This window comes from Lucilia sericata, unplaced genomic scaffold, assembly GCF_015586225.1.
Source record: "Lucilia sericata isolate MDLA Ls3-8-SP2 unplaced genomic scaffold, ASM1558622v1 Contig000289F_arrow, whole genome shotgun sequence".
Taxonomy (NCBI): domain Eukaryota; kingdom Metazoa; phylum Arthropoda; class Insecta; order Diptera; family Calliphoridae; genus Lucilia; species Lucilia sericata.
Window position 1 is genome coordinate 54,235 of NW_023994314.1, and position 26,484 is coordinate 80,718.

The following is a 26,484-nucleotide window of genomic DNA, read 5'->3' on the forward strand; positions in this document are numbered from 1 at the left end:
TTATTAGCCAAAGAAAAAAATAGAACATCGACAGGAAATAGATGGAAAACAAACTTTCAAGGCCATAAAATTATAACAAAAATATTAACTATAACCACTAAGGCGTATGAGTAATATGTATAAAACAAAAATCATATAAATCAATCATACGTTTAGTAGTCTAATAATTTACAATATGCTTACAAACTCATGTAAAAAAACTCAACCCCCCACCCACATTTAATTTAATACAAATGAACATCATTTCATGTCATATTAAATGAATTTCTTTTTCACGTCATGGCATTTCTTTCACATTTCCTTAGGCCAAAGCAAAAGAAACCTCAAGTTGAGTTTTTGTAACAAATCTAACAAACATTTTCTAGATTTTGTTCCAAATAAGTTATTGGTTTGCTATGTACAAAATTTATTGAATATTTGCCAAAATTGTTTTTATAATTTTATAAATAATATAAATATATGACTATTTTTTTTTATTTTAACATGATAATTGTTTTGTTTGTTACAATTTCATACCTGTTTGTGTAGTCGTATAATTTTTTTAGTTTTGGGGCAAAATAAAGTTTTGGGGAATTTGAACATGCGACACCACATGCTTACCGACTTTCACTTTCAGTTAAAGTTTTTTTTCATCCTATTGTTTTGATTTTGTTTGGGTTCAGTTTTGTTTTCAATTCTTGCCAGATTACGTAGTCCTAAGCATGTGATAAACTTAAAGGAAATTGTTATAAAATAATTGTGCTATGTCTGTAAGGTAAATCAGAGTTTTAAAAGACTGCTGTGTTTATGATTGAAAGTTGATTTAAAAAAACTTTTTAGTTATAACTGAAACATTTTACAACATATTCTGCTGTCTATTCTGTTGGTATATTTTTCCTCATTTTATATCAAACTCATACCTTTTAACTTCTGGCAACTCGTTAGAAACAACAAAAACAAACAGAAACAAACAAACTTTACTCCTCTTTTACGTGTTTGTACTGCGACGATTTCACGTCATTTTAAAAACAAAAAGTTACTGACTCCTTTTTGAATACTATTCCATATTAAATCCATAGTAAGTATTTGTAGTGTGTGACTGACTGTCTCGTGTTGAGCATTTCACACGTGGTCTAGAGTTCAACACAGTTGAACGTGTGTTTTTTACATTTTCCCGTTTCATTCGATTGACGGCTTCTTGACATCATATACAACAAACAACAATGAAAAAACGTGTCATTTGTATTACAAAAAAAAAATAGTTAGTTGTCTTAATTCAAGTGTCTAGAGGTTTTAGACTTAATTGCGTGTTTAAAGTTTAAAAATTTAAAAACAATTTTTAAATGTAAAGCAAAATCTTTAATTTTTTTTTTGCAAATTTATCGATTTGTCTTCTGCTTATTGTTTTAAAACTATTTTAATTAAAAAACAGTTTTTTATTTGAATATAAGAAATAACTTAATACAATAATAGTTTGGGAAAATCCCCGTTTAAAAAAAATAGTTTTCAATTATAAACAGAATGGGCGATACCGATGCGGTAAGTTGAATTAGATTATTTAATTTTAAAGTAAAAAATCTGCACCTGCACTACCAAATCATCAATAGTAACTTAAATTTAATTTATGAAATTTTGTACAATAGTTGAAAAAATTAATAATATATAATAAAGTATATATCTGGGTCTGTATTTTGATAGCAAGATCGAGCCCATGTTTATATCTTAAACAAGTAAGAATGCATAATCGAGCATGGCCGACCATAGGATAGTAGGGGATTAACGTTTCCATTGAAGTTATTTTCATCGTGGTGTTTATAAGTGAATTATTGACCTTCAAGTCATTTACGGAAGGGACCAAAACATTATGAGACCCAATCATTATGCAAATCGAGATTTAGGCCGATTTTTGTAGAGATACTAAAACATTTAACACTAATAATTAGCTCAAGAGCGATATTTAGGTGATACGGTTGTATGGGGATGAGGTGAAATATCAGACCGTTTTCAGCAATTTCAATTCAATTTTTGTCCCTGATCCAAGAAAAAAGTACATATGTGTCAAATTTCACCAAATTAACTTGAAAATTACGACCTGGACATGGACACACTGACGGACGGATTAGACAGACGGACATTGCTAAATCAACTCAGAAAGTAGTTCAGAGCCGATTGGTATTAAGGTGGATGCATGCTGCATATTTTTGGGTGTTACAAACATAAGCACAAACCCATAATACAACCCCACTAAAGTGGTGCAGTGTATAAAAATTATTGAATGCGAACTCAAAACCAGCAATTTGAAAACTGTTACGGAAATATTCTTCTACGCAGTTTTTCTGCCTGAAATTTACGCCATCTATACGGCGATTATAAACATCTATGAATGAAATCTAGAGAGGTGGACCATTTAAATTTACGTAGACAGTTTTGAATTTCGTAATGCTCACAGGTCGAATATATTCATCCAGTTTGCGAACGTGATTGCAATTGTATTCACGCCTTGTCTTTATCAAATTGATGTGGGTTTCTGGACATGAGGGCATTCGGGGAAATCAACTTGCCAACGGATCATTGTTGGACGAAACTGTTTCGTAAAAGAATATTAATATACCGCTGACTGTAGTATCATATATGATAGACGAATAAGCGATCATGTTCTCAAGAACTTTTGGCACTGTATGATTGGACGCATGTTAGATCGTACAATTTACCGACGTAATAGTTATTGCAGAAATTGTTTAAAGGAATAATCGATTGGTTAACACATTGTATGTTACTTAACCTCTTCACAAGAACACAGACTGAGATATATTGGACTCTTATTCCTCTTAGGGAGGAATCGTAATGTGCTAAATGGCCATCGAGTGTTATCGTTAAATTGCAAGAAGAAACATATGTTCGGCAAAAAATTTAAAACTTTGACCCACTGTAAGTTCTTTACCGATCTTGTTGAAAAGTGGCGTCTAAACTAGTATCTAATTGGATCAATATTGGTGCAAATTTCATTCCGATCGAAAGAGATCGGTTTGAAAAGTTGCACTATAATACAAAGTTCCTATCTTGCGGAAAACAAAATTCCAAATAACATTGAATACATATTCAAAGATTGTGATAGATATCGTCCTCTTTCACTTTACAGACAATTCCTATAAGTAAATACCTTGCAATAACTAACTATTAAACTAAAATTACTAAAATAAAAAAAAAAATTTCAATTTGTCAACCGGACATTAAAAAAATAATTGTCGTGTAGACAAATATTTCTATACACATTCATGCAAATCTCTGCAATAAACAAAAAATATTATGCACGAAATATTTAAAATACCAAAATGTCACAATCCTTTCTTTTTACTTTAACATTTGCCGCTTCTTGAAGTTTTTTTAATGTTAAACAATAAATTTTACAAACGGAATTTATTGTAATTCTAATAATTTTATTTTTTTTTTATTTTTATTAGTTTAGTTTTGTGGTTAGTTTTGGGCCACGAAAAAAAGAACTTTGTTAAATCAATAAATGATTGGTAAAAAACAAATAGTTAAATACATACTGTATGTATCTATGTAAAATATAAATATATTTGTAATGAAACCAAGACAAAATAAATAAAAAAAACAGACTCAAATAATTTGGGTCATGTTACAACTGGAAACTGAATTTCATGACAAAAATTCCTTAACTGTAAATGAAACCTCAAAATTTTCATTAATGCACAACTCTAAAAAAGTACAAAGAGACATTGATTTTTTTTATTATCATTAAATGCTAAACAAAACCAACAAAGTTTTTTTAAAAAGTAAAGATTTAGTAGGAATTTTAGTTTTAACTGCACAGCATTAAAGATTGCAATAAAAGACATTTTTACTGCACACAATAATTTTACTTCTGTTGTGTCAATAATATTAAATATTTCATTACTTAGATGAGACCATCTGGTCCACCACGGCCACCATTTCCTGGAGGCATGCCACCCAGGCCAATGGGTCAACCACCTAGGCCGGGAGGCCCACCTATGCAACAAAACGTTAGACCCGGTGGACCACCACCACCCTTACGTACTATGGATAGTCGTGGAAACTTATTAATGGGTCCCGGTGCACCAGGTCCAAGACCTGGTGGTCCTGGCCCACAAAATCCACAAATTCGTCCTCAAAGTGGTAGTGGACAACAAAGTCCACCAGGTCAAGGTGCACCTAGACCCCAAGGTGCTTTTCCATGGCCACCACAGGCGCCAGGGCAACCGCAAACCAATAGGCCACAGAATCCATTTCCCGGTAATCCACAGTCCAGGCCACCCTTCAATCGACCACCGGGACAGCCACCAAATACCCAAACGCAACAACAACAACCACAACAGCAGCAGCAACAACAACCACAACAGTCGCAACAGCATCAACAACAACCTCAAGCAAGACCTCCCTCGCAACAGTCCCTACAACCACCACAGCGTCCCCCCTCATCGCTGTCCAACAATGATGACGATGATGTCATTATGGGTCAAGCTGTAACACCTCTCAAAACCTCTACATATCTCAAAAATGATCCCATGGGCCAATCACTAATCGAAGAAATCGAACCACCTTTCAAAGAAGATTTTGAATCACCTATAACTGCAAAGACCAGTGATTTGTCACTGACTTCTCCTGATTCGTATGCCAATGATACAAGTCTGCAAAAGTCAATAATTGAAGAACCTTCACATTCAGATACAACATCAATAAAACCGAAAAAAATAGAATTGTCTAGTAAGAAATAAAGTTTGTTTTATTAGAATATATAGTCGCTTATATTTTGAAGCCATTTTGAAATATGTTGTATTTTATGGAGAACTAATTTTTGGACCAAAATCTAATGTATTTTTATTCTTTTCTTACAGAAGGTGATAATGACAGCGGTGTTGATGAGTCAACTCAGGAGAAGGTAAGTAAAAATTTTTAGAAAATTAAAAATAGTTATATTTTAGAAAATAAGAGAGATATTACAGAAAATATTAAAGCAATAACCTAAGCATACAAAATGAACTACTTACTAAAGCCTATATTTCTTTAAAATTCAGAGAATTTAAATATATTTCAATTTAAATCCAAGATAGATACGATATGAATTTGTAATATCGGAATATAATATATTAGAAAGTTGATTCATATAGGGCTCAATGGTTCAATAATATGCCTATCACAAAAATATTTCAAACATAAATTTTTAAGCTTGAATCTTCAGAATTTAATAGAAAGTGTTCAAACAAGTAAGAATTTATAGTCGGGCATTGCCGACCATATGACTCCCTACACCAGTGATTATGTTAAAAATGCTGATTATTTTTTTAATAATATTTAAATTTTATTTTTACCTTAATTCAGAAATATTTTAACAATGTGTTGACAAAAGATGGATTTTCTAAAAGAGGGGTTAAACGGGCGCAGGGGGTTAATATGGTCCCATCTTTATAATTTTAGTAGAGGAATTTACGTCTACATTAGTTATTTATGCAGAATATTATCGTGATATTAGTGTTTATAAGTGAATTTTGACCATCAAGTTATTTGCTGAAGGGGATTTTATATGGAGGATAGGGTCAAATAAGGCCCAATCATTACGAAAATCATCAGTATCTTTAAGACTTATATAAAACTAAGTTTTGGCGATTTTTGAAGTGATACAAGAACATTTAACATATTAATGAGCTCAAAAGCCCTATTCTGAGGGTACGGTTGTATGGGGGCTATACGAAATAATGAACCGATTCGTCGATAATGAACCCCACTATAGTGGTGTAGGGTATAAAAATTAAATTTGTACTAAACTTCATCCGGAATATAAAATGTTTAACAACAGGATAGATGTATAACTTCTAAACTATAGCGTTGCGGATCTTTCTCTCTCACATAACTTCTGCAAATCTATATATACACTAGGATGGATTTTTAAAAATTAAAGTTTTCTACACTGGATATTATAAAGGATATATATAAGAATTAAACACAGAAAGAATGAGCTCAATACCTCTCATAGTTTTACCGTACCTGCGATGTGAAATAGAAGGATTTCGGGAAAAAGGCAGTTTTTGCCATTAACTAAGTAAAAATTATATTATTACCAATTGTTGCTCAATTTTGATCAAGTAAATTGCGATTATTATTTCCGAGTCCATGGAAAGTTAGTTCTGATCAAATTTCCGAAACTAAAAATCAAATGGAAGAAGAGAAAAGCCTATTTTCGACCCACCCTATATATAAACCCATTGTCATAATTATTTAGACATACTGAAAATTTAAGTATGCAAAAAACTTAGTCCCAAGACCATTTTAAGTTGCAGCAAAAATAAAACACCACTAAAAAATACTATTGAGAAAATACAATTCAAACCTAATCTCTTAATCCTTAGTATTGGGCACACATTTTAAAACAATACTAAAACATAGACGAAACAATTAAGTGTTTGTACTGCGTTGTGCCTAGATCTTCTGGAAAGATAAAATATATCAGCTTTTTTCCAAATGTGACAAAAATGAATGGTTTGGGTTGGCACCACCCATATGAAGATAATTTTTAAGTTGTATATCCAAAAAAATATAACAGCTAGTATCCACTTTAGTATCATTATGAATTATGATACTGGGCGGACTAATAATAAGGGGCGTGACAACTCCTTCATGAATTAAATATAAAAATTCTTATATCTAAAAACCAACAGTGCTAGAATTCTCAACTTTTGCGCGGGTAACATTAAATTCCATATGAACAATTGGAGGAAAATGGCCGGACTAGCAATGGGGAGCGTGGAACCTCCCTAATGAATTAAAGATAAAATTTCGTATATCAGGGAAACCATTGGAGCTAGAATCCTCAAATTTTACACGAAAAAATTTGACTTCCATGTAAACATTTGGGTAATAAATTTGTTCAGCAATAGAAAATAATCTGAATTAACTCGTATATCTAGGAAACCGTTAGAGCTAGAATACTCAAAACTTTGTCGGAGCCAACTTAATCTTGATCTAAATATTTAAGACAGAAATGGGTGGACAAGCAATAGGAGGCGTGGTACCTCCTATATGAATTAAATACAAGAAGTAGGAAAGTATAGTCGGGCATGGCCGACCATATAATACCCTACACCATGAGTATATTTTAAAAATTTTTATTTTTCATAATGAAACTTTTATGTTGAATTTTACCTTAATTCCAAAGTATTTAAGCAATTTATTGATAAAAAATACATTTTCTAAATGAAGCTTTATATAGGAGTATAGGTCAAACATGGGCCGATTCTCATTAAATTTGGGAAAAGAATATATTTTTAAATAACAGTTAGTTTCAGTGCGATACAAATGGTTAAAGTCAATTTTAGAATTTTAAGATATTTTTTGAAAGGGGGTTTATATGGGGGCTAGGGTTAAATAAGGGCCGATCATTACAAAAATCTGCGGTGTCATTTATACTTATATAAAACTTATTTGTGCCTATTTTTAGAGAGATAATAGTATATTTGACGTAATTATGGCATAAAAAGCCCAAATCGGGAGGTACGGTTGGGGCTAGGTGAAATAATGGACCGATTTCAACCATTTTCAACAGGCAAAAAAATTGCGGCCTGTACCTTGCGCACAAGATTTGCATGGACAGCCAGCCGGACAGACGGTCGGACATGTTTTAATCGACTCAAAAAGTGATTCTGAATTGATGGGTAAGGTTGGTGTAGGACCAATATTTTTATGTGTTACAAACATCAGCACAAACGTATAATACCCTCCCCACTATACTGGTGTAGGGTATAAAAAATCGTATAACTAAGAATCTATTAAAGCTTGAATCCTCACATTTTGCACTAACAACTTTGAAATCCATTTAAACTTTTGGAAATGGACGAACTAGAAATAGAGGGCGTGGCACCCCCATATGAATTAAGTATATATATATGGGAAACTATTAGAGCTAGAATCCTCAAATTTTGCATGAACAACTTTGAAATCTATGTGAACATATAGGTAATATATTGCCGGATAAAAAATAAGGGGCGTGACACCTACCATACGAATTAAATACAAAAATTCATATATCTGGGAAATCCTCAAATTTGGCACGAGCAACATTGAGATACATATATATGGGCATTACATTTCTCATATGAAATTAATACTAAGACGAATATAATTTTTTTAATCATATTGTTTAAAGGGTAGCGAATCAAATTGGGTATAGCTAATGTGATATATATTAATGTTGATCATATTTTTACTAAAATACATATTCTCATATTACTTGAAATGTAAGCAAATTTAAATCGAATGATCACAAACAGTATTCCCTCCTAAAGATTCGCAAATTACTTCCACTTTTTAATTTGTATCGATAGCTTTAACAAAGCGATACTCATTAAATTTAATTACTTAGTGATTTAAAATAAGATCAAATAAGGTATTTTTAAAATATATAAAATAAAACTGGAACTTACCCAAATAATAAATGATGTAATAGCCAAAATATATGTTCCATAAAATCTCGTAAATTGACAATTTTTAAGTACAACAAATAAAATGCTGAAATAGAAAGAAGGGAAAAAAACAATTAATTTTCAAAAATTACAAAACTACTTCCAAAAAAGTAATCAAAAAGACCTACGCAAACTACTTAATTTATAACAAATTAAATAACTAGACAAATTTCATTATTTGACAATTAAGTTCAACAAATGAAAAATAAAATGAAACAATAAAAACTACCAAATATAAGAAAATTTAAAAAACAAAATGCAATAATAATAACAACAACTAAAAAGCGTTACGCTTTATTAAACATTTTATAAATAAGAAAGAAAATCATTTTTATGAGGTTTCAATAAACCCAAAGAAAAACTCTTGTTTACAGAACGTTTTAGACTAGCAGGCGTAAACGGTGTCTCAAGAATACATTTTAAAATTGTAACGGAAAAGTAGTGAAAATAAAAAATTCAAAAAAAAAAAAAAAAAAATACAATTTATATATCAACAACTAAAAATTTGTATAAAACAGGTGTTTTCTTTTTAAACTAAATCAACATACTCCAAATGTGTTTATAGAAATTTGTAAACGCGATAATAAATTTTTACCTTGTCAATATTACATTTCAACAAAAAAAAAAAAAAAATATATAATAAAATTATTGTAACAGAAAGTAAAACTAAAGTTATAACAAATTTTCACTGACATACTCGTCCTAGTAAGAATTATATACATATAATATATACAAAAGATAAAGAAGGTATACATATATTGAAATATGAAATATGTTAAACAATAAATTTAGTTTTTTCTTTCAAACTATGTAATTACACTCAAAAATTTTAGCTAGAGAAAAACAAATAGATTTATGCCCGAATTCAGAAAGAAGAAAAGAAAACTATTTTTAAAATTTTGTATGAAAACTACTCAGTTTTTGTTGGTGTTATTCATACAAAATTTTAAATATTGTTTTACATTCCTCTTTCTGAATACGGGCCTTAAACTATTTTAAATGAATTCAGAAGTCACACTACTAATTTGGTAGTTACGGTTTCGATTCCTGCCGATGTCTCTATTCTATTTAACTACAGTGAGATTGTGTCCTTTGTAATTGATTGAAGTACTAAAATTACTCCTTTATTTAGATTTGATTAAGGATTATTAAAGTGATTTTCTTAGGTGTGCCTTATTTGGGAGCATGCAGTGTTTCAAGCTCTTTAAGACCAAAAACGGCTAAATTAATTACAAAAAATTATAGAAAATTTAGTAAATGTTTGTCTTCTCAAGTGAAAATCGAGAATACATTAAAACAAGATGCCATGCAATGTTGTCGTTTATTTGATGACAATTCGTGTTGTGTTTTTGAGGAAAGACGATCCTGTTATATGTTTGAATTTTAATGGTCCACTCCTCTATATTTGAAATGGAAGAAATTTAACATTTTTTCAATTTTTATGTATAAAATCGATTATGACACCCACAAACAAAATTGTATATACTGATGTGGTTATTCCGTTTATAGGTAGTATAATAACAAAAGTTTATATTCACGATTCTAAGATGATCTAGCTAAATCTGTCTGTTGAAACACGATAGGGTCCGAACGAAAAGAGCTAGGCGGCCACAAATATTGTCCATAGATAAAGTTTGTTTGGTAAATAAAATGGGTACACTATTTACTCTAGCTCTCATACAAGTTACCTCCCAGAGTACCGCTTAAATACATATCCAGATCCCAGATATTATATCGTAGACAAGCGGAACATTATAGCAGTATTGAAGACCCAGAAACAGAAATATACTATCGTTTACCAATAACGACAGCCCTTTTGGCGATATCAGTGATATAATTATAACCGAATACTATCCCAGAAGTAAGGTTTACGTCATATGGGTATCAGGCCCCTCGGGGGTAGTCGGTAACGAAAGAGCGAACTTACTAGCTTTAAAGGGAAGGGTTAACCTAACAAACACAAAACCATTCAACGCAACGAGGGCATAATTAACAATTGAGAGTGTTATATTCGGCTGTGTCGAATCTCATATACCCACCATCAAACCGTATGCCTTAACAAGACTGCTCCTCTTTAAACATGAAATTAACTGAAGAGGACCTTATATGAGAGATAATTTTTTAGGCTAATCACTTCCCGACACTTATATGGGTGTCAATCATATGCAGATTCTCATAAATGTCAGCAGAGAGGTTCTGGCTCGTAAGATACTTACTTATGTCGAATTATCATCTATATACTCGCAGTAATGAGCATTAAATTATTATGAAGGGGATTTTATAGGGGTGTAAGGTCAATTATAGACCGATCCACATAAAACTCGGGTAAGAGATTTTGGTTCGCAAGGAACTTACGTAGGTCTAATTTCATCGCTTTACTTGTATTTTTAAGCCAGTAATGAACGTTTAAGTAATTTATTGAAGGGGACCTTATATGTGGGTAGGGTCAATTATGGACCGATCCACATAAAATTTGGTAGGGAGATTTTGGATCATATGAAACTTATATGTGTTGAATTTCATCACTATACTCGTATTTTTAAGCCAGTAATGAGCGTTAAAGTCATTTTCTGAAGGGGACCTTATATGGGGGATAGGGTCAATTATGAACCGATCAACATAAAATTTGGTATAGAAGTTTTGGATCATAAAAGACTTACTTATGTCGAATTTATATAGTTATACTAGTATTAAAAAAGCCAGTAATGAGCGTTAAAGTCATTTTCTGAAGGGGACCTTATATGGGGGATAGGGTCAATTATGAACCGATCAACATAAAATTTGGTATAGAAGTTTTGGATCATAAAAGACTTACTTATGTCGAATTTCATAGTTATACTAGTATTAAAAAAGCCAGTAATGAGCGTTAAAGTCATTTTCTGAAGGGGACCTTATATGAGGGGTAGGGTCAATTATGGACCGATCCTCATAAAATTTGGTAGAGAGATTTTGGATCATAAGAGACTTACTTATGTTAAATTAAATTAAAAATTCATAGTTGTACTAGTATTTTTAAGCCAGTAATGAGCGTTAAAGTCATTTTCTCAATGAGACCTTATATGGAGGGTAGGGTCAATTATGGACCGATCCTCATAAAATTTGGTAGGGAGATTTTGGATCACATGAAACTTATTTATGTCGAATTTCATAGCTATACTCGTAATTTTAAACGTGGACCGATATTGCACATTTTCAATACCAAACAAACCTAACCTATAGAGAATATTTGTGGAAAATTTCACTCCTCTACCTCGTTTCGTTCGGACTCTATCGTGCTTTCAACAGACAGACAGACGGAAAGACGGACGGACAGACATGGCTAGATCGTCTTAGAATTTAATAAGTACCCAGAATATATATACTTTTGTGGGTCTATGACCAATATTTCGATGTGTTACAAACGGAATGACAAAATCAATATACCCCCCATATTTTTTGATGGTGGGTATAAAAATACGGATGAGAGAATCCCATAAGACCTCTTGAAACAATAAAATGGTGGGTAGAACCACAAAGATACTATGGGATGACCCTAACGAGAGCAGGACGAGAAGTCTCCTCAAAATGAGCAAGTCTGGGATTAGTAGGATAGTATGTATTCTGAGTGGACAAACAGGACTACGGGCATAGCTATGCAAAATTGGACGTTCGGATTCAGACAAATGTAGATCATTAAAGAGGGCAGTGAAACTCTGGAGAACTTTCTTTGCCATTGCAGGCTTTCGACGAAAATAGATCCAAATATCTTGGGCGTGATATTACTTCGAATATAATGGAGACAAAACTACAGTTGAACATACATAATGGTATACGATTGTTGGAATCGTGAAGACAGTATATTGCATATATAAGTACTTTAAAATATTTCGATCCTTGTATAACAAAAGTCGAGAAAAGAACTGAAAGCCACCATTTGGAAGAGTATGACATACATTTAAATTAAACGTTAACTGGTTTGCCTTCAAAAACCAATCCTTTACTAACTTTTTTTTTGAGTGTAATATTAACTTTTTTTGAATATTCATAAACTTGTATACTATTAAAACTATTTATGAATAGTTTGTATAATTCATTTCCTTTCTTTTTTTTTGTATTGTCATATCTAAATGAAGGAGTCATACTTTCGTTTTTGTTTATTCTTCAACACAGTTTCTAGATAAATGTAATTTATCAACGAGTTTTTTTTTTTTTTGTATTTTCTAAAACAACTACAACCATTAAAATAACAATAAAAAAAGTAAGGAAGAAGAAAAAAAATAAAAATATATACAAAACAACATGTAAAATCATACACATACATGCAACACCATCGATAAAACAACATGAAAACTTAAATATTTCGTCCTTTATAGCGAAAATTTATTTCAGTCAACAAAATCAAGTCAAGAAATTTGTCAGAACTTGGCAAAGAGTGAAAGACATCACTGTTTAGTTTTCACTAGTCGACAACGAAATTTGCTGTAATTTAAACAAATTATAATAAAACGAAATAATTTGTTTAATTATTATATAATTGTATACTTGGAAGATAACAAGAGGAATTGGGAATAACTTTTATATTATCATGCATTTAATTATAACGGCTGATACTAACTTTTTATTTGTAATTTAAAAAATGGATTACAAAAAATTATTTGATAGATAAAATTTTATTGGAATTTATTTTCTTTTATATTATAGGAACGCAACGGACCTGGTTCGCCTAGTTCACCAGCTAAGACACCAACTTCGGTATCATCGAAACCAGAAAAGTCAGCTACTACTTCACGACCACCAAGTACTACGCCATCTAATAAATCTTCGAAATCACGTAGTACTTCACGTAATCGTTTGCTACTTGCTAAAACTCCTGAACCGGAACCAGTTAAAAAAGGTGAGTTTAAAAGAGACAATTATAATACAATCGGATATGAATTTCTATTAGAGGTCAGTTTTGATTTCAAAAAAATTTTGATTTTTCAAATTCTTCAAGCAGGATTTCAGAAAAGACAATTTTAAATTAAAAGTGAGATTTTATAAAATAGAAGTTCCAATTTGTAATGAGAAGATTTTCAGGATCGAAAAAATTTGTTTAAAATAACTTTGATACATTTTACTTTAACAATTTTTTAATAAAATTGTTTATTTTCTTTTATTTCTAGTTCCAATGAATAAAATTCAAGTTGGACACGCTCCTTCACCTAATTTGAAGGCCGTACGCTCCAAAATTGGATCACTCGATAATGCCAGCTATAAGCCAGGTGGTGGCAATGTTAAAATCGAATCAAAGAAAATTGAAATTAAAGCCGCTCCAAGAATTGAAGCTAAAAATGATAAATATACACCAAAAGGCGGCGAGAAAAAGGTATGTGTGTAAGGGCTATCAAGGAATTAATAGGTTCTCAACAAATGTGGGGCAGATTATAAATATAATGATGATAATGATAAAACTTTCTAGTAGAAAATAATAAAGAGGACGTTAAGCATTCAAAAAAATAAATTTTTAATAACTTTCTTTACATTTAATTTATATTTTCAATTATATTACATTAAAATAATTCTAATTGAATTTTTACAATTTCAATTACATACTTGTAAATGCTTTTTTTTTCTATTACACTATTACTTCTAACTGTTAAGTAATTAATGATACTTAAATTACAAGTAATTGTAATTAGTAAATGTCAATTACAATTAGAAGTAACTTGCTTTTCCGCAACTTTTAATTTAGATTTTCAATTACATTACATTAAAAGTAGTTGTAATTGAAGTTTTAACTACATAAATTACTTGTAATTGCGATTATTTTCTATTGAAGTATTATTATTTACTATTACTTGATTAATGATTTAAATTACAAGTAATTGTAATTAGTATACATATTTCAATTACAATTAAAAGTAACTTGCTTTTTCGCAATGTTTAATTTAGATTTTCAATTACATTACATTAAAAGTAGTTGTAATTGATTTTTTAACCATATAAATTATTTGTAATTGTGCATTTTTCTATTGAAGTATCATTATTTACTATTATTTGTAATTATAAAGTAATTAATGATATTTAAATTACAATTACAAGTAATCGTAATTAATATTATTTCAATTCCAATTAGAAGTAACTTGCTTTTAAAATGTTAAATACCTAATATGAAAAAAAGCTTTGAAAAAGAGTTATTAAAAGTTAATTTTTTTTTAAATCTCATCAATAGTTTAGAAAATCATTATTTTTATGATCGCCCCCTGAAATTATCATCATTATCATATTAAGTATTTCGACTACACCATTTGAAATTGATAATCAATTAAAATTAAAATAGAAATTTCTAACTTATTTGTTAGATTTCAGTTTTAAATGGTGTAGTTATAATAAATTCCCTACGGTCACATAGGGCAAATATTTAATGAAATAAACGTATATATTTAAGTAGTTTAAATAAACCATAATATTGTTCGCGATTGCCTAGTTATCGAATTATCAGGTTATACAATTAAAACGAACTTTAGTCTATCGAAAACATATGTATTGGTGAATTACTCAGGCAAAAAAATTTTTAACCCAGAGACCAAAGTATACTTTTCTAAAGGATGAAACATCGCTGAATCCGAATTTCGAATTCAGAAATTATCCATCACATCAGGTTTTCCAGATATCGTGTCATCAAGTTTGAAAGACTCTGTAACAGCTCAAAGATTCCTTAACTATTTGTTATGTCATCTGAAAGTCCAATTTTTTCTTCAAGATTTTATAAATAAAGCTGTCTTCGCTCGGATAAAGTGTCTCAAATATGACAAATTTTATTTTTAACTTCATGACGCCGATATCTGTGGCCAAATTCAGATTTAGCGCTGCTTAATACTTTAGGATAATATATCTCTGGATTTTGAATTTTTTAAAATTTTGTTTGTCTTTCTGAGGTTCTGAAATCGGGAGCTAAAGCTAAATTAAAAATATTAAGATTTTGAAATTATTTTCAAAACTTTTAGTTTTGAAATTGGAAAATGTATAAAATTGGTAAGAAAAAGTAACTTCAACCGCTTTTATCATCAAGTTGAAATTATCGAAAAATATTTAGAAATTTACATTTTTTTAAGCAAATAATTTTTTGTCCGTCTGTCCAGATGGATTACCATGTAAAGCTTGTGCGCAAGTTACAGGTTCCAATTTTTAAGAAAATTTTATGAAATTGGGCAAATACGTTTTTTCGGTTAAGGTTGAAAATGGTTGAAATCGGTGTATTATTTCATCTAGTTGAATTTCAACTGAATCCCCCAAATAGGGCTAGTACTTCGATACTGTCGAATTTCCTAATAAACACGCCTCATTTGACCCTAGTACCCATAAAAATGTAATTCAGCATAAATAAATTTTATGGTAGCATAAATCTATTCACCAAATGTTATGAGGATCGGTTCATATTTTTCCCTTTAGCGGGACCAAGATAAAATAAATAAAAAATAAATAAATAAAACATTATATTACAATCATAACCGGTTTAGGATATGATATGGCCTCGCTCGAATAACTGGTTCTACATATATTTGTTGATATAACTTTTTATCTGTATAACCCGATAACCAGGCAACCGTGAATAACCTTAATGTTTTATTTTTCATTCTTTTTATTTCATTAAGTAATCAATACCGTTAACAATTACATACTAATTTGTTTGTAATTAATTTTTTTTACATTACTTTCAAATTACCTCTTTACAAATTTTTGTTAAAGTAATTGTAATTGATAGTTCTTCAATTAAAAGTATGTATTTGTATTTGGTAATTTTGAAATTACAAGTAATTGTAATTAATAATACTCCAAATACAATTATCTGTATTTTTTTAAAGTATTCGGTTGAATCGAATAAGATGAAAGATTCAATAAATAATAAAATTCTTAAGAAGTACTTAACAAATTTTTTGCTGGGATATAATGTGACCGTAGTTTAAGTATTTTTTCTACAAAAGTATAATTACTTAACAAATTTTTTGCTGGGATATAATGTGACCGTAGTTTAAGTATTTTTTCTACAAAAGTATAATATGACTTGAAATATTTTATGATTTTTGTTTAAAGCACTTTTAAACATCAAAAAGTAGTTTGTACCAAGAATTTGTCAAGAGTATTTTTGAAATTAATGAACAGACAAACAAAAGCACTTTATGTATTTAGACAAAGACAAATTTATGATTTTCTTTTATGTAGGTTTAGTTTTTTTTTTCAAATTTATAATTTTTAATTTCACGGTTGATTAAATATTGAGACAACTCACTAGTACGAGTAGCAGTACATATGTTTTTCAAAACACTTTTAGTTGTTTTATTTAAAAAAATTCTCTTTTTTTTCGCTTTATAACATTAAATAAGAAAATTCATATATAAAATTGTGTATTTTTATTACTAAGGAGTGACTTTTTCATGTAAATGACATTGATTTCTTTTAAGGAATTGAAAGAGATTATCTATATACATATAATTTTATTTAGATTAAGTTTAGATTATAAAATTAAAAAAAAAGTCTAACTAAATATTTATGACGTATTTATTATGACCAACAAACTTGAGTTCAGAAAAAAGCATTCGGGAATTACAACTACAAATTTCATCAATCTATTTACATATTTGAAATAAATTCTAAAATTCATAAACATACAAAAATACAACATTTCAGTGATATCCAACAACTTATGTTCAAGCTCATCAATTCCGTTTTAAAATTTATTTAAAATAACCATATATGACTTTTAATTACTTTCGGATAATTTAGATAATTTCAACAAAATTACAATGGAATGCCAAATCGAAAATTGGTTCCTTAGAAAATGCCAGCCATAAGCCAGGCGGTGGTGATAAGAAAATTGAAACAATTAAAACTGATTTCAAGGATAAGGCTAAACCAAAAGTCGGTTCAAAAGATAATGTCAAACATCAACCCGGTGGTGGTGACATCAAGGTGAGTTTTATGTAAAAAGCAAGACATTTATGTTATGTTTGGAAAATCTTAAATTGGTAAAAATTTTAAGAAAAAACCGAAAAATCTATATTACATATATAATAGAAAAGGTATTTTATTATGGGTTTAAGTCTTAAGTAAAGCATGCATTTTAAATTATTTATGGTATTGTATTTTTATTGATATTGATATTTTTTAATTTAGGTCTTACAGCATGTTATTTATATTATTTTTTTTATTTTTAAGGTTATTTTTTAAAGAAAGGCATGTATTTTATTTTGTGATTAATTAATCCACTTAGACAAAATGCATGTAATTTTCTACGTATTTTATTTTATTATTAATTTATGTTTATTGATTTTTAATTATTTCCCTTGCAAAATTTGAATTGGCAGTCATTTCATCTGAAACCATTTTATACCAGTTATTTTCCTGTCTTTACTTATGATGAAGAAATTCTAAATTGAAATAAATATTAGAGCTGTTTCGACTAATTTCGTTTGTGAATGTCAATATTATTATATAAAATATTAAAATAAGTTTTATAACTTCTAGCAAGTATATATTTCTGCATAATAATTACAACGGCAGATATTCTCTTTAGATCTAAAGCTATCGGGCGCACCCCTCAGGCAGTTCATGTATTTCATGAGCCTTACAAAATTTTTGTGAATAATGTTGTTATAAAACCCTTTTTATAACCATGTTGGGAATTGTATGAGTATTAGAAAATTTTGAAAAAAATTACCCAGATCAGTTCAGTTATGGGCCGAATTGCATTTGTATATGCTGAAGAGTCTAGATTTACATATGGTTCCATTTTCACCAAACTGTATTTAGAAAGTGTTGCGGAGGAAAAATAGTTTTCGTCAATACAAATACATAATAATCCTGATGTGGGTATAAGAAATACTGATAAAGTCTGTCTCGGCTCTTTTCCAATTGGCAATTTTTGCAGAAAAAAATTTTAAAAGAATCTGTAAAAATAAAAAAGCACCGTTTATTAAATTGGATACAAGAACCCCCATAACCCCCATATATATACAGGGGCCATTGCGGACACTTTCAGGAAAGAACTCCATTTATTGAATATGGTGGGCGTATAACTCAAAAAGGGGGGATTTTTTGGTTTTGTCTTCAATAACATTTATTCCCGAATTTTGTGCCAATCAAGCGTCAAATGCGGAAATTTTGCTGCACTTCTTGGATTTGAAAAAAGTGCCGCGTAAGCACACCGATAGTTCACCGAAGCTTATAGTAAATGTATTTTTTCGCTTTTAATTTTCGATTTTGACACTATAGATAAATATTGCCCATGCAAGAGAAAAGGTTAAGAATTGGAGGCATTACTTCCTGAAGATACCTGCTAAAAATGATTATATTATTATTTATTACTGGTATACACACAGGGAAAAAGAAATATACACGCCTGGTACCAAATTGACACCAAACTGTTTATAATTTTTCAATAACATCCGTTGTTAAAGTATATACATACGTACATGACAAATACGTGACAAACAATCCGTTACCAATGAGCTTACCACGTTTGTTAACATTTGTGAGTGAGCTTACCACGTTTGTTAACATTTAGACAACGGATGTGTATACAATTTAGAATTCGACAACGAATTGTTGCAATGTTGACAACGTTGCGACATAGTGTTTTCGTACGTATGTATATACTTTGACCACAGTTGTTATTGAAAAATTATAAACTCTTTGGTGTCAATTTGGTATTAGGCGTGTTTTCCCTCTGTGTACCCTGGGTGGTCCGCTAACCTAACCAAAATTAAATGCATACAAAATATACCAATAGCTTATTTTGTGTGAGTAAATTAACTATTTTTTCAAACATTTTCACCCCTTAAAAGTACGAATTTCAAAAAAAGTACCAGACACCCATCTGCTTATTTTAAGAGTAGATACAGGCACAGTATTATAGGTGCATTTAAAATATACATAACCAAAAATGCATCTACTATCATAATTTTATAATTCTAGGTTCAGCCGTTTGGGCTGTGCGATGATGAATCAGCCATTCAGTAACGCGACCCTTTTATATATATATAGATTACTAAGTATTTGTTTCGATCGTAGCAGAACTGTGATGTCGTATCATTGTATGTCATAAAAATTTTTCAAATAAAATTTTTTGGAAAAAAACTATAGTAAAAAAAAATATGCAAGAAATAGGAAAGAAGAAGGAAAAAATTGAATTAATTAAAATCAAAATCTCTAACCCCTTCATTTCTAGGTCAAATTATGGAATTTTAAGAATCTTTATACTCAAACTTCAAAAAAAATATTCTCTAAATATAAGTTTCTAAAACATAATGATTTCCACTCTTATATGCGGATTACCAGGAATCTGTTATATTATTGAACTTTTATTGGGATTATTTTGGCCTTTTCTCTACTTTTTCACTTCTAATCAATATAAAACGTAAAATGAAACTTTCTTAATGTAAGAGGAAGCTTTATGCGTTAAAGCTAATGTTGCTAAGAATATAATATATATGTATGTATGTAAAAGTGTTTATGGACTTAGTCTAAGTCTATTTTTTACAGTTTCTACCAAACTCCAGGACTACATATTAATGTTGTATACATATTTATCACACAATTTAAAGGAAATTGTTGTTTTAAATGAGTACCTATTACAACCATTAAAAATATGTTTGAATTTTTGTTTTAAATAATAATTATTCTAATACTTAATAACCATACAAATACATTTACTATACTATTGTAAATAATATTATCCATACTTATATGTAATTCACAGCAAGAGTTGTATTTAAATACCTATCGTTGTATAACTTTATCTTACAACTAGACAACAATACGACACTGCTTGTGAATTGAATACTACTATATACTATTTATCATTATTCATTAAGTCTCTTCATTATGTCTACAAAATTTCTAAACACTATTTATGTATTTAAAACTAAAAAAATGATTTTGTTGTTATGAATGAAATTTTGTTTATTTATTTATATTTTCTTATTCCTTTTTCTAATTTAAAAAAAAAAAAACTAAAAACTGCTGTTAATAAACAATTCAATTTAACCAATTGTTTAAACACGCCATATTTATTTAATTAATACAATTAATTATGAAAAAAAAAAAAACAAAAATAAAAATTAAGGAGTCTAAAGAGCCTGAACCACCAGTTAAGGATGTAAGTAGTTTTAGAGAAGAAAACACTAACTCAATTTTTATTTTGCTTTGTATTGTTTTCATGTTTGTAGCAATTAAATATTTTACTTGAGACAACTAAAATTGCAACTTTTGTACTGAAAAAAAAAAAAAAATTAATTTAATTACACCAAAATTCACTGTTCGTTTTTTTCAATTATTTGTAACATATTTACTACTATTTTAGTTTCTATTAAGTTGAGTTTTGTTGATTTGTATGGAAAATTTGAAAAAGTAATAAAGTTTTTTAATTCGAAAAACTAAAAACTTTAAGTTGTATGTTGTATTTGCGATAAAAAAGAAGTATTAAAAAGTAAGCACAAAAGCTGTAAGTTGGTTTGAAAAAAAACTTTTAAATATGATTTTTAGTTACAAAAGAAATTATTTTCAATTTCGATTAATCTGTATATAAAAATTTAGTTTTAACTATAGTTTTCTTTCTGTCCAAATTTGTTTTTCGTTACATTTTGTTTTTGTGTTGTTTTGTTTAAGAAAATGCCTTTTATCGTTATATTATGTCCATAAAAATTATTTCCCGGTAATTGAAAAATTTCAGATTCAAACACAAAAACTTGAAATTAAGGCACAAAGTAAAGTTGGTTCTTTGGACAATGTTAAGCACAAGCCTGGTGGCGGTGAAAAGAAAATCTTTGACGATAAGGATTATTTGAAAAATATTGAACATGGTGTACCCTTAACCACACCACCAGCTCAGGTAAAATTCTATAAATTCCCTTCCACGTTTTTTTTTCCTAAAATATTCAGAAAAAAAAATTGTTACAATTTTTTAGTTGAGTTAAAAATCTACAAATTCCCACCATTGTTTTGAGTAGTTCTTTTTTAGTTGTTTTACATTTTTATGTTTTTTTTATTGTTTTATAATTTGCTTTGAAAATCTTTTAGAATTTTGTTATGATTTGTTTCGTTAATTTTTATTTAAAACAAAATGTTTTGTTTTTGTTTTGGAAAATAAATTTTTATTATTGAAAAAATTTGCAATCAAAATCATGTTTAATTTCTAATTAAAGTTTATATATGATATTTTTGTAATCAATTAAACAAATCTGAGATATTGTGTTTTTACAAGACGGAATAATATCTCTTAATTGTTAAGAAAACTGTTCTGATTTCTCAATGTCTTCTAATTATGAACAAAACTCAGAGGATCTTTCTTTCGCAATGATATTTTCTCTTCTAGCAAACACAAGATTCTGTTCCCAAATTCATATCATTACAAAATCAAATTAAATCTAAAACTAATTGAATTCAACTTTCAAATCTTAATTTTTCATTAAAGAAATTTTTTCAATATTAAATTTTTATTTTTTTAATAAATTAGACACAACGTTTTTTTTTTTTCGTTTACAAATTCAAGAAAGCACTGCACTATGTATTAGAAAAATCTACAAAAAGAAAAAAAAAAAATACGATTTTTGCACTTGTATCGTAAAAATGCTTTAGTAATCATTAAATCAAACTGATCTGTAACATTATGAATTTCAATACAACTCTACTAACACCTTAATAATAGTTTATAAAATGCTAAAAATTCTATCATTCGCTCATTTGCATAAATTAATTACTAAAAAATAAATAAGTATTATTAATTAAAAAAGAAAACATAAATAAACTACATACACAAAATAAAACACTTTCATACACTAGACAACAAAATAATATTTTTATTATGTAAAAAATATTTTAACATTTTCATATTAAAAATTATGCGGAAAAAATTGTGTTGTATAAAAGTTAAAAAGAACTAATTAAGCCAGAAATTAATTGCACCTAATTTTTATAAATGTAATTGTAATATCTAAGTATATAGAAAAGTTGATTGATTTTAAATAGAGATCTATATAGAATTTTACACTAACAGCCTCCGATATTAACAGGATAATAATCTATAACATCAAAACAGTTGAAAAAAATCAGGAAATCAGAACGACTCCCTTAAAATTTATATAAAATACGAATAGTTGAGAATATGTTCAGTTGAGTACATCAGTTTATACCGACTTTCTTTTCATTTCGGCTAAGATTCGGGTACGAAAAAACCTAAGCATACAAAACAGCGTATGTTTTTAAATAAGAAATAATTATGATTTCATAGTCGGACAGAAGAAAATTGAAAGCGATTTGCAGAAGTTGGTCTTTTATGGACTTTCATGGATTAGTGTATTGACTAATCTATGGACCAGTCTATTGATTGGTCAATTAACTTGTCTTAATAGACTTAGTCTATTAACTTGTTAATGGATTACTCTACAAGCTAGTCTATGGACTAGATTAGTCCATTAACTGGTCTATTAACCAGTCTATGGAATACTCTATTGACTGGTTTATTCAATAATTTATGGATTGGTATATTGACTTGTAAATGCATTACTCTACTGGCAAGTCTCTGGACTAGACTAATCCACTAATCTATGGACTAGACTAGTCTACTAATCTATGGACTAGACTAGCCCACTAATCCATGGACTAGACTAGTCCAATAATCTATGGACTAGACTAGTGCACTAATTTATGGACTAGACTAGTCCACTAATCTATGGACTAGACTAGTCCACTAATCTATGGACTAGACTAATCCAATAATTTATGGACTCGATATTGACTAGGTCTATTACCTAGTCTAATCTAGTCTTGTAAAATGATTACTCTACTAGCTAGCCTATGGACTAAACCACTAACTAGGCTATTAAGTTGTTTACGGACTAGTCTATTGACTAGTCTATTAACTAATCTATGGACTGGTCTATTAACTAGTATGTGGACTATTCTATGCGCAATTCTATCGACTAGTCTATTAACAACGCTATTGACTACTCCATTAACTAGTCTATTGAGTGATCTATTAACAAGTCTTATGACTAATCTAAGGACTCGTCTAGTGACTGGTCTATTAACTAAGAAGTCTATGGACTACACTATTGACTGGTCAATTAACTAGTCTATTATACAATCTATGGACTAGTCTATTGACTTGTAAATGGATTACTCTACTGGCTAATATATGGATTATTAACTATTCTATGGACAAGACTGGTCCACTAATCTATGGACTAGACAGGTCTATTACTAGTCTTTTGAATACTCTAGTGAATACTATATATATATATGGTTTATTAACTAGTATATTGAATAATCTTTGGACTATTCTATGGACTATTCTATTGACTGGTCTATTAACTAGTCTATTCAATAACGTATGGAGTAATCCGTTGACTTGTAAATGGATTACTCTACTGGCTAGTCTATGGACTGTTAAATAATCTATAAACTAGACTAGTTCATTAACCTATGGACTAGATTTCTGACTGGTCTTTTATCAAGGTCTAGTCTATAGACTTGTAAATGGATTACTCTACTGGCTAGTCTCTAGTGTAGACTAGTCCACTAACTAGTCTATTAAATATTCTATGGACTAGTCTATTGATTAGCTTATGGACTAGTCTATTGAACTAGTCTATTTACTTGTTAAGGTACTGGCTAGTCTGGTACATATTTGTATTACTTTTTAGGTATAAGTAAAAATATCATTCTCTACGTCCAAAATTAGCTAAAACAGATGAAGTTGTAAAACTTCTTAAAATTTATAGTTTTTAAAAATATCGGAGATTTTATTTACAATAATTTTAAGTTTGTCTTAGTTTATTAATAGTTTTATTATTGTTTCAGTATAATTTAAATTTTATGTTTTTAATAATGTTTCTTTCATTTTATAGAATTTTTAACATTACTAAAAGTATAGACTCTTTCCCTTAAAAAAAATAATATTTACTTATATTATTTGCTAACAAAAAAGTATTTAAAAAATACAGCTAAATACCAATATTTGTTCTTAATTTGTTTTTCTTCTTCTTTTCTTCCCATTTTTTTCTTTTACACAAAATACGAAATAAATTTTAAAAATCCAAAAAAAAAAATAACTGTGTAGCTTTCACAAGGGCGTTTAATAGCCACCATACATCTTGAATTCGGTCTATGTAATAAAGATTGTGTGTGTACTGAAATCTTTAAATCGCTTTTTAAATAGATTTAGAAACAACTACAAAAAAAAAATTAATGCATTTTTTTAAATAAAACACACACCTCTAGCCAAGCCAAAGACAAAATCCCTAAAGGCCAAAATTTAAATTCAATTAAAAAATTAATTGATTAGAAACAATAAATCCAATTAAATCAACTCCCATCACTTTTGAGTACATTTTGAAAAAATCGTACCTTTTTTAAGTTAAACTAATTTAATTAATGCTTAAAACAAAAACTAAATTTTAAATAATTATAAAAGAAAACATATTTACAATTATTTATGTGTATATTCTTAAAATCTATATAGTGAAATCCTATTTATATATATTTACAAAAACTGATTTAACAAAAAAATAATAATAATGAAAAGATTTCAACATTAAATTTTATTTGTTGAATTTATTCGAAATTTTATTGAACTGTTGTAAAATACTAAATGAAAAAATAAAACAAACACTAAACTCAAAACTAAATTATATTTAGATAATATTTCAAATTTTATCTACAAATTTTGTATTGTACGCCAAATTTCATAGACAATATACAAAACATAAATATATTATTTCCAATTCTATACATTTTATATTTTATGTATTTTTCTATTTTATTCTTTAATTGTAGTTTCTATAATTTAATATTTAATTAACAATTAATTTATTCCTAATTAAGCTTGATTAAAATGTGCTCAATCATAAATGTTTGTACTAAACAAAAATTATTACAACCCTGCATTTTTGCATTTTGTGCCTTTATTTCAAAATATTTGTAAATAATTATTTTTACTTTTTTAATTTCAATTGAAATTCATTTGACTTATTCACAATATTTTTTATTAAAATTTTTTATTCTCAGTGTATAAAACACAAGGATTTTAGTATTACTTTTCACAAAATTTAATGATAATCAGTTAATAATTCGCGGTTGAACTAAACATGGCATCAGGGTACGAACATGAATAATTTAAGGGCTATTGACTAACTATGCACTAATCCACTGACTAGCCTAGGACTAATCTATTGGGTACTGAATGGACTAGTCTATTGATTATCCTATATACTAGTTTATTTATCGACTATTCTATTATTTAATCTATGAACTAGTATGCTTGCCAATGGACTAGTTAGTTGTCTACTCTATGGACTATTGTATAGTAAATGGATTAATATATTGACTGGTCTATGGACTAGTCCATTGACTAGTCTATGGATTAATCCGCTGTCTACTGTATGGATTACCTACAGACGAATTCTATGGACAAGTTATTGACTATACTATGGACTAGTCCATTGGCTAGAAACTAGTCTATTGACTAGCCTATGGACTAGGCTATTGACTAGCCTGTGGACTAGGATATTGGCTAGCCTATGGACCATACTACTGACTAGCCTACGAACTAGTCTATTGCCTAGCCTATGGGCTAATCTATTGACTAGCCTATGGACTAGTCTATTGACTAGCCTATGGACTAGTCTATTGACTAGCCTATGGACTATATAGTTTGACTAGTCTATGGACGTCTATAGACTAGCTTATGGACTGTGCTATTGACTAGCCTATGAACTAGTCTATTGACTATCTTCTTATTGACTAATCTATTGACTAGCCTATGGACTATGCTAATGACTAGCCTGTGGGCTATGCTATTGACTAGCCTATGGACTAGTCTATTGACTAGCCTATGGACTAGTCTATTGACTAGCCTATGGACTAGTGTATTGACTAGCCTATGGACTAGTCTATTGAATAGCCTATGAACTAGTCTATTGACTAGCCTATGGACTAGGCTATTGACTAGCCTATAGACTAGTCTATTGACTAACCTATGGACTAGTATATTGAC

General features: G+C 29.1%; 1 protein-coding gene across 7 annotated transcripts in view; it reads left to right on the top strand.

The window, feature by feature from the left end:
* The window catches only part of LOC119603297 (microtubule-associated protein 2), a 72,055-nt gene that overhangs the window by 39,033 nt on the left and 6,538 nt on the right, over positions 1-26,484 (top strand). The window contains exons 2-10 of one of the 7 annotated variants that reach the window (XM_037955290.1): positions 1,412-1,518; positions 3,903-4,725; positions 4,857-4,900; positions 13,155-13,347; positions 13,616-13,818; positions 17,217-17,402; positions 20,557-20,589; positions 21,163-21,321; positions 24,550-24,674. In XM_037955290.1, the coding sequence (XP_037811218.1) occupies positions 1,501-1,518; positions 3,903-4,725; positions 4,857-4,900; positions 13,155-13,347; positions 13,616-13,818; positions 17,217-17,402; positions 20,557-20,589; positions 21,163-21,321; positions 24,550-24,648 (1,758 nt within the window). In that variant the 5' untranslated portion in view covers positions 1,412-1,500 and the 3' untranslated portion in view covers positions 24,649-24,674. Of the gene's footprint in view, positions 1-1,411; positions 1,519-3,902; positions 4,726-4,856; positions 4,901-13,154; positions 13,348-13,615; positions 13,819-17,216; positions 17,403-20,556; positions 20,590-21,162; positions 21,322-24,549; positions 24,675-26,484 lie in introns of those variants that run through there. The other 6 variants (XM_037955292.1, XM_037955291.1, XM_037955294.1 and 3 more) reach the window with 6 other exon arrangements.